This window comes from Bufo bufo, chromosome 3, assembly GCF_905171765.1.
Source record: "Bufo bufo chromosome 3, aBufBuf1.1, whole genome shotgun sequence".
Classification (NCBI taxonomy): Eukaryota; Metazoa; Chordata; class Amphibia; order Anura; family Bufonidae; genus Bufo; species Bufo bufo.
The window spans coordinates 284644216-284660115 of NC_053391.1; the positions used below are offsets into that span (position 1 = coordinate 284644216).

The 15900-nt window shown below is 45.5% G+C and overlaps 1 protein-coding gene across 1 annotated transcript; it reads left to right on the forward strand.

Moving 5' to 3' along the window:
* The first annotated feature begins 7859 nt into the window (after window positions 1–7859).
* Window positions 7860–11090, forward strand: LOC120993749 (uncharacterized protein K02A2.6-like). The gene has a single exon (XM_040422219.1). It carries the CDS (start codon window positions 7911–7913, stop codon window positions 11088–11090), a length of 3180 nt encoding a protein of 1059 aa, XP_040278153.1. The 5' UTR covers window positions 7860–7910.
* The last annotated feature ends 4810 nt before the right edge of the window (window positions 11091–15900 follow it).

Genomic DNA, 15900 nt, shown 5'->3' on the forward strand with positions numbered 1-15900 from the left:
AAGATATACACCCTCAAACGGCTGTTCCAGGACTGCATACATCATGCAAGATGTGCACTGGACTGCGTTGTCAATTGTGCAACACATACTAAATGGGGATTACACCACAAAAGCGAAAAATACAATATAATGTAGTACTAAGAAACTGGCTAATTGCAGTCCCCCACTGAAGTCCCTGAATCTAAAGTCACTTAATCTTAAGTCACACACTTACGCAACCACACTTAATCAACCACGCGCCGCGGTCAAACTCACGTTATATATCTCCTTATATAAATATAAATGCAGCTCACTACACTAGCCTGGTTTGTTTCCCCTCTGGATTCAAAAAGGCTGTGCTGCTCTCACTGCTGAGTTTTTATAGTCTCCTAATTAGACAGCCACACCCTAATTAGACAGCCACACCCTAATTGCTCACCTGTGCAACCCCTGGAGAAGGAAAAAAGAAAGTGTTATCACAGTACACAATACAGTCAAACACAGCCACTCATCAATGTCCACAAATAATTTAGCTCTCAGATACTCCCTCACTTAATCTTAAGTCACACACTTACGCAACCACACTTAATCAACCACGCGTCGTGGTCAAACTCGCGTTATATATCTCCTTATATAAATATAAATGCAGCCCACTACACCAGCCTGGTTTGTTTTTCCTCTGGATTCAAAAAGGCTGTGCTGCTCTCACTGCTGAGTTGTTATAGTCGCCTAATTAGACAGCCACACCCTAATTAGACAGCCACACCCTAATTGCTCACCTGTGCAACCCCTGGAGAAGGAAAAAAGAAAGTGTTATCCCAGCACACAATACAGTCAAACACAGCCACTCATCAATGTCCACAAATAATTTACCGTATATGCCGGCGTATAAGACGACTGGGCGTATAAGACGACCCCCAACTTTCCAGTTAAAATATAGGGTTTGGGGTATACTCGCAGTATAAGACTACCCCTCCAACGCTATTTACTTTGGCATTAAGATCTGCAGGTAATTGTTGTGCAATTTTCGTCTTTTGCCTCAGTACCATATTATGCCTTTCCAAGAATCTAGTACACCAGGATACCGTGGCCTTAAATCTGTTGCTGTAATCTGGGTTATTTTTTGGCCCACTGAAGTGCAAACAAACTTATTTTATTTTGTGTCACTACATAACCGTTTTGGCGATGCTCATTCAACTTGTCTGCTACATGTTTTTCGAGTTCTGGCCAATGTGGGGTGCCTCTTCTTAAAGAGGACCTTTCACCTTGAAAAACATTGTGAACTAAGTATGCTGCCATGGAGAGCGGCGCCCGGGGATCTCACTGCACTTACTATTATCCCTGGGCGCCGCTCCGTTCTCCCGTTATCCCCTCCGGTATCTTTACTCACTAAGTTATAGTAGGAGGTGTCTGCCCTTGTCATGTGGGCGTCTCCCCCTCCTAGGCTGTAGCACTGGCCAATCGCAGCGCACAGCTCACAGCCTGGGAGAAAAAAACCTCCCAGGCTGTGAGCTGTGCGCTGCAATTGGCCAGTGCTACAGCCTAGGAGGGGGAGACGCCCACATGACAAGGGCAGACACCTCCTACTATAACTTAGTGAGTAAAGATACCGGAGGGGATAACGGGAGAACGGAGCGGCGCCCAGGGATAATAGTAAGTGCAGTGAGATCCCCGGGCGCCGCTCTCCATGGCAGCATACTTAGTTCACAATGTTTTTCAAGGTGAAAGGTCCTCTTTAATGCACACTTACCCCTTGGCATACTCTTTAATGCTTTTTCATTTGCTTTCCAGTCCCGAACCATCTTTTCTGTTACTCCATATTGTCTTGCAGCAGCGCAGTTATTATGTTCCCTGGTATAGTTTACAACTTTAAGTTTGAAACTGGCTTCATATTTCTTTCTTCTTGCTGGTAGAGCCATGATGGGGTCTTGACTGTTAGCCATTTGTATACTGTACTGTGTATACTGGTGCTGTACTGTATGAACCAGTAGAGATACTGGTGCTGTACTGTATGTACAGATACTGGTGCTGTACTGTATGTACAGATACTGGTGCTGTACTCTATTCACCACCACAAGTATCTGCTCCCCAGATAGACTCTGTTTTTTCACCACAGATAAGATGCAAACCAAACTTCATTAGAGATCCGCCGTTCCAACATTAGAATTGGCTGAAGTGCAGATGCTCCTGCTTCCCCCTGCCTTCCCTCAGAATCGCCAATCCAAACCAGTATACAACAACCAGCCAATCACGGCAAGCGATGTACCGGTATTTTCTGTGCACACTGCATACAAAGCCTGCTTGGATTGGGTGGGTCAGCTCTCCCTGCCTGCCCAGCCCTCCCTGTCTTCAAGACGATCTGAGCGGTAGTGCGCAATGTGATACTGCCGGCACGAGAAAACCACTGAGAGCAGGGAGAGGGGGCTGCTTCAGGAGCGGCTGGCCGGGATGCAGCGCACAGTGGCTCAGCTAGAGGGTGCCTGTCCCTGAAGCTGGAGAAGGACAGCTTCTCCAGTCCGGCTGGGAAGTAAGTTTCAGCATGCCGTATACCGACATATAAGACAACACCCAGCGTATAAGACGACCCCCGACTTTTAAAGAGATTTTCATGTGTTAAAAAGTAGTCTTATACGCAGGAATATACAGTAGCTCTCAGATACTCCCTCACTTAATCTTAAGTCACACACTTACGCAACCACACTTAATCAACCACGCGTCGCTGTCAAACTCGCGTTATATATCTCCTTATATAAATATAAATGCAGCTCACTACACTAGCCTGGTTTGTTTTCCCTCTGGATTCAAAAAGGCTGTGATGCTCTCACCGCTGAGTTTTTATAGTCTTCTAATTAGACAGTAGTGTTGAGCACGAATATTCTAATTGCGAATTTTAATCGCGAATATCGCCACTTCGAGAATTCGCGAATATTTAGAATATCGCAAAATATATTCGGAATCGCGAATATTCGATTTTTAAAAAAAATACCAGTTCATGCAAATTTTTATGCAAATATTTTAGGAGAATTTTATGCGAATTTTCGCAATCAAGAAAATAATGCCTGGAGATCATGAATTTGCAAATTCTCGAATATTTGGCGAATATTCGCCCAAATATTCGCAAAATATCGCAAATTCGAATATTGCCCCTGCCGCTCATCACTATTAGACAGCCACACCCTAATTAGACAGCCACACCCTAATTGCTCACCTGTGCAACCCACTTAATTTCTTGACGATATGAAGAGACATTAATCGCCACCTGGATTTAACTAAGCAAATAGGTATGAGCCTCCTATTGGATAATTACTGCATGGGCAATTATCTTTCAGCAGGCAACAAGTTATTTAACCCCAACTAGTGCAATGAGTTGCTTCTCATTTCTTAAACAACCATGTCGAAACACACATCTCGTGGTCGTGGAAAAGATGTTAGTCTGTTTGAGAAGGGTCAAATCATTGGCATGCATTAAGCAGAGAAAACATCTAGATTGCAGAAACTACTAAAATTGGGTTAAGAACTGTCCAACGCATTATTCAAAACTGGAAGAATAGTGGGTACCCATCATATTCGATGAAGAAATGTGGCGGTAAAAAAATCCCGAATGATCGTGATCGGCGATCACTTAAACGTTTGATGAAATCAAATCGAAGAAAAACAACAGTAGAACTCAGGGCTATGTTTAATAGTGAAAGTAAGAGCATTTCGACACGCACAATGCGAAGGGAACTCAAGGGATTGGGACTGAACATCTGTGTAGCCATAAGAAAACCACTAATCAGTGAGGCAAAAAGGCTTCAGTTTGCTAGGGAGCATAAAGATTGGACTCTGAAGCAATGGAAGAAGGTCATGTGGTCTTATGAGTCAAGATTGACTCCAGAGTAATGGGCGCATCAGGGTAAGAAGAGAGGTAGATGAAGTGATGCACCCATCATGCCTAGTGCCTGCTGTACAAGCCTGTGGGGGCAGCGCTATGATCTGGGGTTGCTGCAGTTGGTCAGGTCTAGGTTCAGCAACAGTATGTGCTCCAAGAATGAGGTCAGCTGACTACCTGAACATGCTGAATGACCCGTTTATTCCATTAAAGGATTTTTTCTTCCCTGATGGCAAGGGCATATTCCAAGATGACAATGCCGGGATTCATCGAGCTCAAATTGTGAAAGTGTTCAGGGAGCATGAGACATCATTTTCACACATGGATTGGCCACGACAGAGTCCAGACCTTAACCCCATTGAGAATCTTTGGGCTGTGCTGGAGAAGGCTTTGCACAGCAGTCAGACTCTACCATCAACAATGCAAGATCTTGGTGAAAAATGTATGCAACACTGGATGGAAATAAATCTTTTGACATTGCAGAAGCTTATCGAAACAATGCCACAGCGAATGTGTGCCGTAATCAAAGCTAAAGGCGGTCCAACGAAAAATTTGAGTCTGGTAGGTAGGGTTGCCATTCAGGCCACTCTCAAAAGACAAACTTAAAAACCCCACCCCCAGGTCCCGCTAAGACATGCCCCCTCCCACTCCGCAGCCAACGGGTATTGAAAAAAATCAGGTAAAGGTAAAAATCAACTTCTGTCAGCTTCTGGCAATCGAGATTGTGGAAATCACTGTTAAGGAGATGGCGTACTGTGGAGGTCACTAATGAACTGGCAACCGCTGTGGAGGTCACTGTTAAAGGGGCACGCTGCTGTGGAGGTCACTGCTAAGGGGGCGGGATGCTGTCGAGGTCACTGTTAAAGGGGTGGGCTGCTGTGGAGGTCACTGATAAGGGGGCGGGCACTGTAGAGGTCTCTGTTAAGGGGATAGGGAACTGTAGAGGTCACAGTGAAGGGGACGGTCCGCTATGGAGGTCAGTGTTAAGGGGCGGGGTGCTGTAGAAGTCACTGTTAAGGGGGATACTGTCAATATATTTTAATGACATACAGAAATATTAAATGAAATAGATGAAATATACCCGTGCAAAGCCGGGTCCTTATGCTAATATATATATATATATATATATATATATATATATATCAAATGAACGATGAGGCAGCACTTCCAGCATAGAGTGAACGGGTGAGGACCCCAAACTTTATGTAAGCGACATTTCGGCCTGCTCAATGAGGCCTTTATCAAGCTACATAACAGTGCATAAGACAAGGTATATATACCCACAATTCAATACAAATCAATTACAATCAGTGGTTAGGCGTGTCTACAATTTAGTCACATGATCATTAACCATATCATCACATGGCATAAGTGCATACTAAACATTATACACCTACTCATATAAGGAACATACAAAAGTTACATAAGTGATCTGAATAATAATATCAAGAGTAATTCATAAAGAAATAAATAAATTTCTGTGCCTCCATTACAATTAAATAGACTATATATCTATTTAGTACGTGATTCCACATAGTGAACACTGTGCAAGAAGTGTTAGGTGCATAGAGGGTTAAAAACATCGATTGTTGGTACAGCTGTACCTTATCACATATTAAAAACAACAGGAAGGAGCTCACCACACATGGACACTTAGAACCGGCCGGCATCGGCGTCCCCTCATTGGCGGTGCGCATGCGCCGAGCCAGACGCCTCTGGCCACGCCCCCAACGACGCCGCGCACCCACGTGATGGCTCCATGGACCGTAGCGTCATCCACTGGAACGCACCGTAGGAGCAACAGCTGCGAGGGGAGGGAGGCCAGGGCATGTGACTCAGCGTCAGACGCATCGCACACGGGGGCGTGTTCAGTAACCATAGCGATGTAAACAGTGTGGAGACATGAGGACGATCGCACTGACGCCACGGAGTATACAAGTGCACACGATCAAAATAACAGCGCAACTCTGGGTGTAAGGAACCGGCCCAAAGGAGAGGCATTCAAAACTATGCTAATGCGCACAAAGCGATAGCTTAATCCACAATGGCCACCACCATTACACCCTGATTGCGTGTGGTTACAATGGGGCACACCTCCCATCTACCTACACCTATTGCAATGATGTGTGTATAGCTCCCCCAGCTCCCAAGTGTGTGGCAAGTGGAATGACACACATCATCCATACAAATTAAACCACTGTTATAAATCCATAGACACAGTGTGCATCATGCTACCAATCCAGGTCATCAGTCGCAGTTCTGCAAGTCTCCACACAATGGTCACTTTCACGTTCATGTATTCAAGGTCATAGGGCGGCTCCATCCAGTACATAGACAAAGGTTCATCAAGCTCATCCAAAGTCATCTAGAATAAATAAGATAAGTATCAATATACATTAGTTGTATTCTCAAGAACGTTAGCACTGTTACATGTCTCGTATACTAGACTAAATGGTCAAGGACCCCCACGCTGGCGAGCGCTGCACACATCCATCACCCACACAATTCCCATCTACATTCCGCATTAAGGCCATCAGGCTTCAATGTATGTAACCTGTGTATCCACATGATCTCACGTTGTTTAAGTAGTCTTTCCCTGTTACCTCCCCGTTTGAGTGGGGGAATGTGATCTATCACCCTAAATTTGAGGTCCTTCTCTCCGTGCCCAGCCTCAACAAAGTGCTTCGGCACAGGGAGATCTCTCCTTTTTTGACGAATCGAATACCTGTGATAGTTCATTCTGGTCTTGACCTCACAGATGGTTTCTGTGATGTTTGTGATAGATCACTGTGACCTTTACCCTCTTTCTCCTGATGCATAATGGGGGAGGAGGAGCTGTACCAGGAAGTCAGACAGTGTGTGAGGGGAACCGGAAGCAGACACATGAGGCTGAGAAGGGATTGCATCTGATAAGGACAGAAGCTGTTTGGAATAAGACTCCTCCATGTAAGAATGCCATAATGTTCCGAGTAATAAACCTTGCTCTGGTTAAGTAGTACATCGGCCTGTGTGTGTAACTTGCTGAGCAGATACTGGCAGCATTGCCAGCGGCACCTGAGAGACACAGAGTGTCCAGGGGACATAACAGTGGCGACGAGGATTGTGGATTTTAGCACACATGGCCTTCATAGGGTTTATTCAACCATTTGATCCTGCAGCTGAGTCATGGATCTCCTGGGTAGAGAGGCTGGAACAGTATATGGAAGCAAATAATGTGACTGTTGAAAAGAAAGTTGCAGTTTTTCTCACTGCATTGGGTCAAGCTGCATATGGAACCCTCAGAGACCTTGTTTCTCCAGACAAGCCAGCCTCTAAGTCCCTGCCTGAGTTAATTCAGACGCTACATACACACTACAACCCGAAGCCGTTAGAAATCGCAGAGCGGTTTAAATTCTACAGTAGAAGGCAGCAGGCCGGGGAGGATATAAAGACATATATCATTGCTTTACGTAAACTAGCTGCCACTTGTCAGTTTGGAGACTACCTACAGACGGCTCTCCGTGACATGTTCGTCATGGGACTCTGCGACCCAGCCATACAGAAACGTTTACTCACAGAACCCGACTTGACTCTGACGAAAGCCACTGACCTTGCTACGGTCATGGAGTTGGCAACACGGGACGCCACCCTACTGAAGGCACCACCTACAACTCCTGCAAGCCAGTGTGAGGAAATATTCCACACCGCTATCACTCAACGCTCGAGACGGCCGTCCCCTGCCACTCAGCTTAAACCTCGCCACCCTAGTTCTTCTGTCTCTGGGACCCCGACTTGCTACCGTTGTGGTAACACTACTCACAGTGCGCCTGCTTGCAAGTTCAAGGATGTCGTTTGTTTTCGCTGTGGAAAGACTGGTCATATTGGGCGCGTTTGCCGCAGCTCTCGCTCCCTGAACACTACCACAAAAGATAGACGTAAACAGACATTCCGTGTGGATATGGACAATAACGGTTTTAGCTCTGATGAGGAGACATGTGTCCAGCATGTTGGACTGTTTCAAGTAGCTGGGAGTACTCCTGCGATTAAAGTGGATGTCACACTCAATGGCTGTCCTGTCTCCATGGATGTTGATACAGGGGCAGCTGTGTCTGTCATTTCATGGACTGATTTAAAGGCATCGGGTCTGTCCCTGCCGCTAAAACCTACAAAGCTCACACTACAAACCTACAGCAAGGAACTACTACAGCCCTTGGGTTATGTAAAACCCCTTGTTACATTAGGCAACCGCAGTCAAAGTCTACGCCTTTATGTTGTAAGGAATGGAGGTCCTCCGCTGTATGGAAGGGACTGGATCAAAGCCCTGGGCATGCCTCCTTTTACCATTGCCCAATGTACATTGCTTTCTAAAGTAGACCATTGGGTGGAATCCCTGAAGTCACGTTTTAAAGAGGTTTTTGAGGACTCTTTGGGCACCGTAAAAGGAAAGATGGCCCACCTCCTCTTGAAGCCTGGTGCTACACCTCGTTTTTGTAAGGCAAGATCAGTACCTTTTGCCTTGCGAAAAAAAGTGGAAGCAGAGCTGGACCACCTATTGGCTGAAAAGATCATAACGAAAGTGGATAGAAGTGAATGGGCATCACCAATTGTGCCTGTCAAGAAAAAGAATGGAGACATTAGGATTTGTGGTGATTTCAGGGTAGCTCTGAACAACCAACTTCTTGTGGATCAATACCCATTGCCTCGACTTGAAGATTTATTTGGCTCACTGGCTGGGGGGCAAAAGTTTACAAAAATAGACTTAAAGCAAGCTTACCTGCAACTGCAAGTACACCCAGATTCACGCCATCTGTTGACCATTAACACTCATAAAAGATTATTCCAGTATAACCGCATGGTTTTTGGCATAGCCCCAGCTCCAGCCATCTGGCAGCGGATCATGGATGAGGTACTGGCAGGAATACCTTTCACCCAATGTCTACTGGATGACATGCTCATCACTGGTCCCACTGATGAAGAACACAGAAAGAATGTTGAAGCTGTGCTAGAGAGACTCCAAAAGTATGGTTTGCGTGTCAATCTTTCAAAATGCGAATTTCTCAAGTCTCAACTGGAGTTTTGTGCCCACACGGTGGACCGACATGGGTTACACACTACTGAAGAAAAGGTTAAAGCCCTTACCCATGCCCCTACCCCCCGGAATGTCACCCAGCTCAGGTCCTACCTTGGCCTCCTAAATTACTACCACCGTTTCTTGCCGAACCTAGCACACCAGCTCTACCCATTACATCGCTTACTGGATGCAAGAGCTAAATGGATATGGACAGACAAATGTGAAGAAGCTTTTCGGCTTTCTAAAGAACTCATTCTGTCTTCTCGAGTTCTGGTCCACTATGATTTAAAGAAACCCGTCATCCTGGCTTGTGATGCCTCGCCTTATGGACTGGGTGCCGTGCTTTCCCATGTCATGCCGGATGGCACGGAGCGCCCCATTTCTTTTGCCTCCAGGTCTTTAACCTCAGCAGAACAAAACTACTCCCAGATTGACAAGGAAGCTTTGGCCATTGTATGGGCCACAAAAAAATTTCACGCGTACATCTATGGTCGGGAGTTCACACTTATCACTGACCACAAACCTCTGTTGTCAATACTGAACCCTCAGAAAGGAATTTCTACAACAACCGCATCTCGCTTACAAAGGTACGCTTTATTTTTAGGAGCTTATGCTTATTCTATCAGATACCGCTCCCATGATACCCATGGAAATGCAGATGCATTTTCCAGATTGCCACTAAGAGATGACCACCCACTAAGAGAGGTACGTGTAGTGGAAGTACACAGGCCACAATCTTGCATGTCCACCTCCCTGATTGCCAGACATACAGCCACAGATCCTTTCCTGTCTCAGATATTCTCTTATGTTCAGACTGGATGGCCAGAGAGAGTTTCAGGTGAATTTCGTCCGTACTTTGCCAGAAAATGTGAGTTTGTGACTAATGCTGGTTGCCTACAATGGGGCAATAGAGTGATTGTACCCCAGTACTTGCAATCAACCATGCTAAGGATACTGCATGAAGGCCATCCTGGTGTGGTGCGCATGAAGCAGCGAGCCCGGAGCTATGTTTGGTGGCCACAAATGGATACAGCAATTGAAGATTATGTTGCTCAATGTCCTGGGTGCTGTCAAGCCCAGCGACCCCAAAAGAGAGGAACCCTGCAACCTTGGCCATGGCCAACAGAACCGTGGTCCAGACTCCATCTTGATTTTGCTGGCCCCATCCAGGGTAAAATGTATTTGATCGTGGTAGATGCGCATTCCAAATGGCCGGAGGTTTTTCAAATGCCTTCTATTACCTCAGCTGCTACCATTCTAGTCTTAAGGAAGCTCTTTGCTCAATATGGCTTGCCAACAGCCATAGTCTCCGACAATGGAACTCAATTTACATCGCATGAGTTTCAATCCTTCCTTAGTGGCTTGGGCGTCCAACACTACAAAACAGCTCCTTATCATCCAGCTTCAAATGGGCTGGCAGAACGATTTGTGCAGACATTTAAGAAGCACTTACTGTCCACTCTGGACCAGGTTGGACTGTCAGAAGAGAAGCTGCTGGAATTCTTGATCATGTACCGTAACACGAAACACGCTACTACTGGGCTGTCACCGGCTTTTCTTATGTTTGGCAGGCATCTCCGCACCAAACTTGATTTAGTTCGTCCGCAGGAACAGTCACCAACGCCTCCTCCGCCGGGCCGTCTGGGATTCCGTGCCGGTGATCTTGTATGGTCTCGGAATTACAGAGCTTTGCCTCCTTGGCTTCCTGGCGTTATTGATGGAACTCTTGGCAGAAGAATGTACCTTGTCCGCCTGGAGGAAGGCATTTGTGTTCGGCGACACCTTTCACAATTGAGGAAACGCATTTGCCGGTCACTAGTGACAAAACCGACCCCTCTTTCTAACCACCCACCAGAGTCTACTCTGAACTCTGCTGGTGACATATGGCATGGTGTCTGGCATGATCCCACAAGTTTACAACCAAACCCTGAACCGGTTGGTGGCCATATTCCTGAGGAGCCCGGACATGTGCCTGGAGTTACAGAGACTGATTTGTCTGTGGGACGCCCACTGACATCTCCAGAACCTTTGACTGACTCTATCCCTCCCGGTGCTGTGCCTCTGCGTAAGTCTACCCGTCAAAGACGTCAAACGCCGCGCTGGCAAAGTGCTGAAATCTTACGGGACACATTGGAGGTCAGGGAACAGAGACAAAGGGCTCATGAAGTGCTGCGGAAATCACAGAACTGAGTTGGAGATACTACTTGCTGAACTAATCTCGCTTGCCTTGTTATGTTATGTGTTCAACATTTGTTCTCTTGTTATGTTTTTTTTTTTTTTTTTTGGGAAGGAAAGGAGGTGTGATGTTTGTGATAGATCACTGTGACCTTTACCCTCTTTCTCCTGATGCATAATGGGGGAGGAGGAGCTGTACCAGGAAGTCAGACAGGGTGTGAGGGGAACCGGAAGCAGACACATGAGGCTGAGAAGGGATTGCATATGATAAGGACAGAAGCTGTTTGGAATAAGACTCCTCCATGTAAGAATGCCATAATGTTCCGAGTAATAAACCTTGCTCTGGTTAAGTAGTACATCGGCCTGTGTGTGTAACTTGCTGAGCAGATACTGGCAGCATTGCCAGCGGCACCTGAGAGACACAGAGTGTCCAGGGGACATAACAGTTTCCCCTACATAAAAGAGGTTGCAGGGGCATGACAGAAGATAGATCACGGATGAACTATCACAGGTCAGGAAATGTTGTATTTCAAATTGCGTCTTCAATACCGGGTGTGTGAATTTCTCACCTTTCAACATGTAACTACAGTTAACGCAACCCAGACACGGATAGCATCCGTATTTTTTCCGACCTATATAGGTCTGAACTGGGGCCTTACCCCCAGCCACTTCGGCTTTGACTAGCTTATCCCTTAGACTGGCAGCTCGCCTGTAGGACATCAGGGGGGGTACGGCAAATTCCTTAACCATTTTGAAGTTGCTATGCAGTATTGGCCACTGTTTTTTGATGGCATCTGCTACTTGATAGCTACCCTCAGTAAATGTAGAGATGAATGGCACCCTAATTTGTTTGTTAGTGTCCCTAGGGATACTAGACTCTAGCTCGTCCAATTGTCTGTGAACTAGTCTTTTAGGGTATCCCCTATTGACAAACTTGTTCGCCATCTGCGACAATCTCATGTCACATAACTTTGGGTCTTTGACTATGCGTTGCACGCGGAGGAACTGACTCCGTGGCAAGGTTTTAACCATGGACCGTGGATGACAGCTCTCAATCTTCAAAAGTTTATTACAGTCCGTAGGTTTGGTGAATAAATCAGTCACCAATACCGTGCCTTGTTTAATCACCATGGTATACAAAAATTGGACCTGCTCGGTGGAGTACGTGAGAGTAAACTGAATCTCTGGATCTATTGTATTCAAAAAAACTTGAAAATTGGCCAACTCGCTCTCAGTGCCGTCCCAGATGACAAAAACATTGTCTATGTATCTCCACCACCCCCGCACTAGGCCGAAGTGGTGGGACACATAGACGTGTTCAGCCTCCAGGCCCGACATGAAAATGTTGGCGTAAGTCGGCGCCATATTCAAACCCATTGCGGTTCCCCGCTGTTGTAGGTAGTAGCCATCCTGAAAGGCAAAATAGTTGTATCTCAAAACTACACCGAGCAGGTCCAATATGAACTCCCTACATTCATCTGTGTATTGGGTTGTAGCCAGACATCTCCTGACTGCCTCTACACCCCTATCATGATTGATAGAGGTGTAGAGGCTCACCACATCAAAGGAGACCAGCAGAGTCCTAGCCGTCACTTCCACATTAGCAATCTTATTCAGGAAGTCACCTGTGTCACGTATATATGATGTAGCTCCAACCGCAAAACCTCTCAGTATCTTGTCCAAGAAAATAGCCATGTTGGAGAACACAGACTCCCTCCCGGAGACGATAGGTCTCCCCGGGGGGTTCTGTATACACTTGTGAATTTTAGGTAGCACATAAATCAATGGTGTTTTAGGGTGTGTTATCAATAGATACTTGTAAAGAGCTTCATCGATCAAACCTCCTACTTTTGCTCTATCAAGTATTCCAGTGATAACCTTTATCACATCAAACTTGGGGTCATGATTCAGCTGTCTATACACCAGGGGATCTCCCAGCTGTCTCTGTATCTCTGAGACGTACCATTCGGTGTCCATCACAACAACAGCTCCCCCCTTATCGGCCGGTTTGACCATGAGGGAGCCGTTGTTGCAAAGTTCACCCAATGCACGTATCTCAGCAGACGTCATGTTAGGATGTTTGAGACCTCCTTTAGTCATGGAATCTTTTAAAAGCTCAATATCTGCCCTCACTGCATTGATATATGCATCTATGGCTGGACATTTAATCTGCGGTGTGAAATCACTCTTAGCATGTAAACCCACACTGAGAAGAGAGAGTTCACATCCCTGCTCAGTATCACCACTAATCACCTGTTGGTCATTACCAGAAAACCACACTTTCAATTTGATGCTTCTAAAAAATTTTTGCAAATCAACTTCAAGTTGGTACCAATCAACTCCCACTGCCGGGCAAAAGGTTAAGCCCTTGGATAGAAGCTCAGTTTGTGCAACAGTCAAATTGTGGGAAGATATATTTACCACTATGGATTCCTTTTCCTTAATGGCCGATTTCTTACACTCCTTTGCTCTTTTTCTCCATTTATATTGTCTCTGTCCACCACGTCTGGTCCTTTTGGATCCATGGCCGGGCCTAAAAAATCATTTTCATGCCGCTGTACCATATGTGTGGCTCCATCTTCATTAGTAGATGCCATTCTCCTCCTGGGGTTGGTGTTGCTCCTTTTATTGACACTGGGGTTACCATAGAACGGTTGTCGTCTCTGACCTTTTGATTCTTGCCAGGTGTACACATTACCCAGTCGGTAATCCTCTTCATCACGCAGCTATTTACGCCGTTTAATAGCCTCCTGTTCTTTCCTGAATTTCTCCAGATAAGCAGAGCAGTTAGTTAAATACACTGCGTGCAGAATTATTAGGCAAATGAGTATTTTGACCACATCATCCTCTTTATGCATGTTGTCTTACTCCAAGCTGTATAGGCTCAAAAGCCTACTGCCAATTAAGCATATTAGGTGATGTGCATCTCTGTAATGAGAAGGGGTGTGGTCTAATGACATCAACACCCTATATTAGGTGTGCATAATTATTAGGCAACTTCCTTTCCTTTGGCAAAATGGGTCAAAAGAAGGACTTGACAGGCTCAGAAAAGTCAAAAATAGTGAGATATCTTGCAGAGGGATGCAGCACTCTTAAAATTGCAAAGCTTCTGAAGCGTGATCATCGAACAATCAAGCGTTTCATTCAAAATAGTCAACAGGGTCGCAAGAAGCGTGTGGAAAAACCAAGGCGCAAAATAACTGCCCATGAACTGAGAAAAGTCAAGCGTGCAGCTGCCAAGATGCCACTTGCCACCAGTTTGGCCATATTTCAGAGCTGCAACATCACTGGAGTGCCCAAAAGCACAAGGTGTGCAATACTCAGAGACATGGCCAAGGTAAGAAAGGCTGAAAGACGACCACCACTGAACAAGACACACAAGCTGAAACGTCAAGACTGGGCCAAGAAATATCTCAAGACTGATTTTTCTAAGGTTTTATGGACTGATGAAATGAGAGTGAGTCTTGATGGGCCAGATGGATGGGCCCGTGGCTGGATTGGTAAAGGGCAGAGAGCTCCAGTCCGACTCAGACGCCAGCAAGGTGGAGGTGGAGTACTGGTTTGGGCTGGTATCATCAAAGATGAGCTTGTGGGGCCTTTTCGGGTTGAAGATGGAGTCAAGCTCAACTCCCAGTCCTACTGCCAGTTTCTGGAAGACACCTTCTTCAAGCAGTGGTACAGGAAGAAGTCTGCATCCTTCAAGAAAAACATGATTTTCATGCAGGACAATGCTCCATCACACGCGTCCAAGCACTCCACAGCGTGGCTGGCAAGAAAGGGTATAAAAGAAGAAAATCTAATGACATGGCCTCCTTGTTCACCTGATCTGAACCCCATTGAGAACCTGTGGTCCATCATCAAATGTGAGATTTACAAGGAGGGAAAACAGTACACCTCTCTGAACAGTGTCTGGGAGGCTGTGGTTGCTGCTGCACGCAATGTTGATGGTGAACAGATCAAAACACTGACAGAATCCATGGATGGCAGGCTTTTGAGTGTCCTTGCAAAGAAAGGTGGCTATATTGGTCACTGATTTGTTTTTGTTTTGTTTTTGAATGTCAGAAATGTATATTTGTGAATGTTGAGATGTTATATTGGTTTCACTGGTAAAAATAAATAATTGAAATGGGTATATATTTGTTTTTTGTTAAGTTGCCTAATAATTATGCACAGTAATAGTCACCTGCATACACAGATATCCCCCTAAAATAGCTAAAACTTAAAACAAACTAAAAACTACTTCCAAAAATATTCAGCTTTGATATTAATGAGTTTTTTGGGTTCATTGAGAACATGGTTGTTGTTCAATAATAAAATTAATCCTCAAAAATACAACTTGCCTAATAATTCTGCACTCCCTGTAAATATCATAGTCCTGTACAGGGAGGGCTTCTTTTAGCTTATATACAGCTTTATCAAGGTGTTCCCGTATACCGCCCAATTCATGTTGCAGAAACTCCAGGTTCAACAATATCACATCCAGGGCATATTTTTTCGAGATCTGTGTAAATTTGTGTGCAAACTTACTGTCAGCTGGAAAAAGACTCGGCTTTAGTTGGGATCGCATTCCCCTTGGTATTCTGTGCGACTTGTAATATTCCGCTAGGGTAGCTAGATGCAGCTCCATTGAAGCCAGCCTTTTACCATCAGCCTCATAGCCTTTCTTCAGCTCTGTAACAGATGGGGTGGATAAAAACGTGCAGTCGCTCACCAAGTCATGGAGGATCCTCTCCTCATCCTGTCTGGTATAGGAGAACACATCAAGCGGGTCCCTCTCAGATGGATCAAGCATTTTCAGTTATGTTCAGTGCTGAGCTGCTAAGTC

Bases quoted from the DNA above. Each gene is read 5' to 3' on its own strand.
- LOC120993749 (XM_040422219.1), top strand. From the start codon at position 7,911: ATGGATGTTGATACAGGGGCAGCTGTGTCTGTCATTTCATGGACTGAT.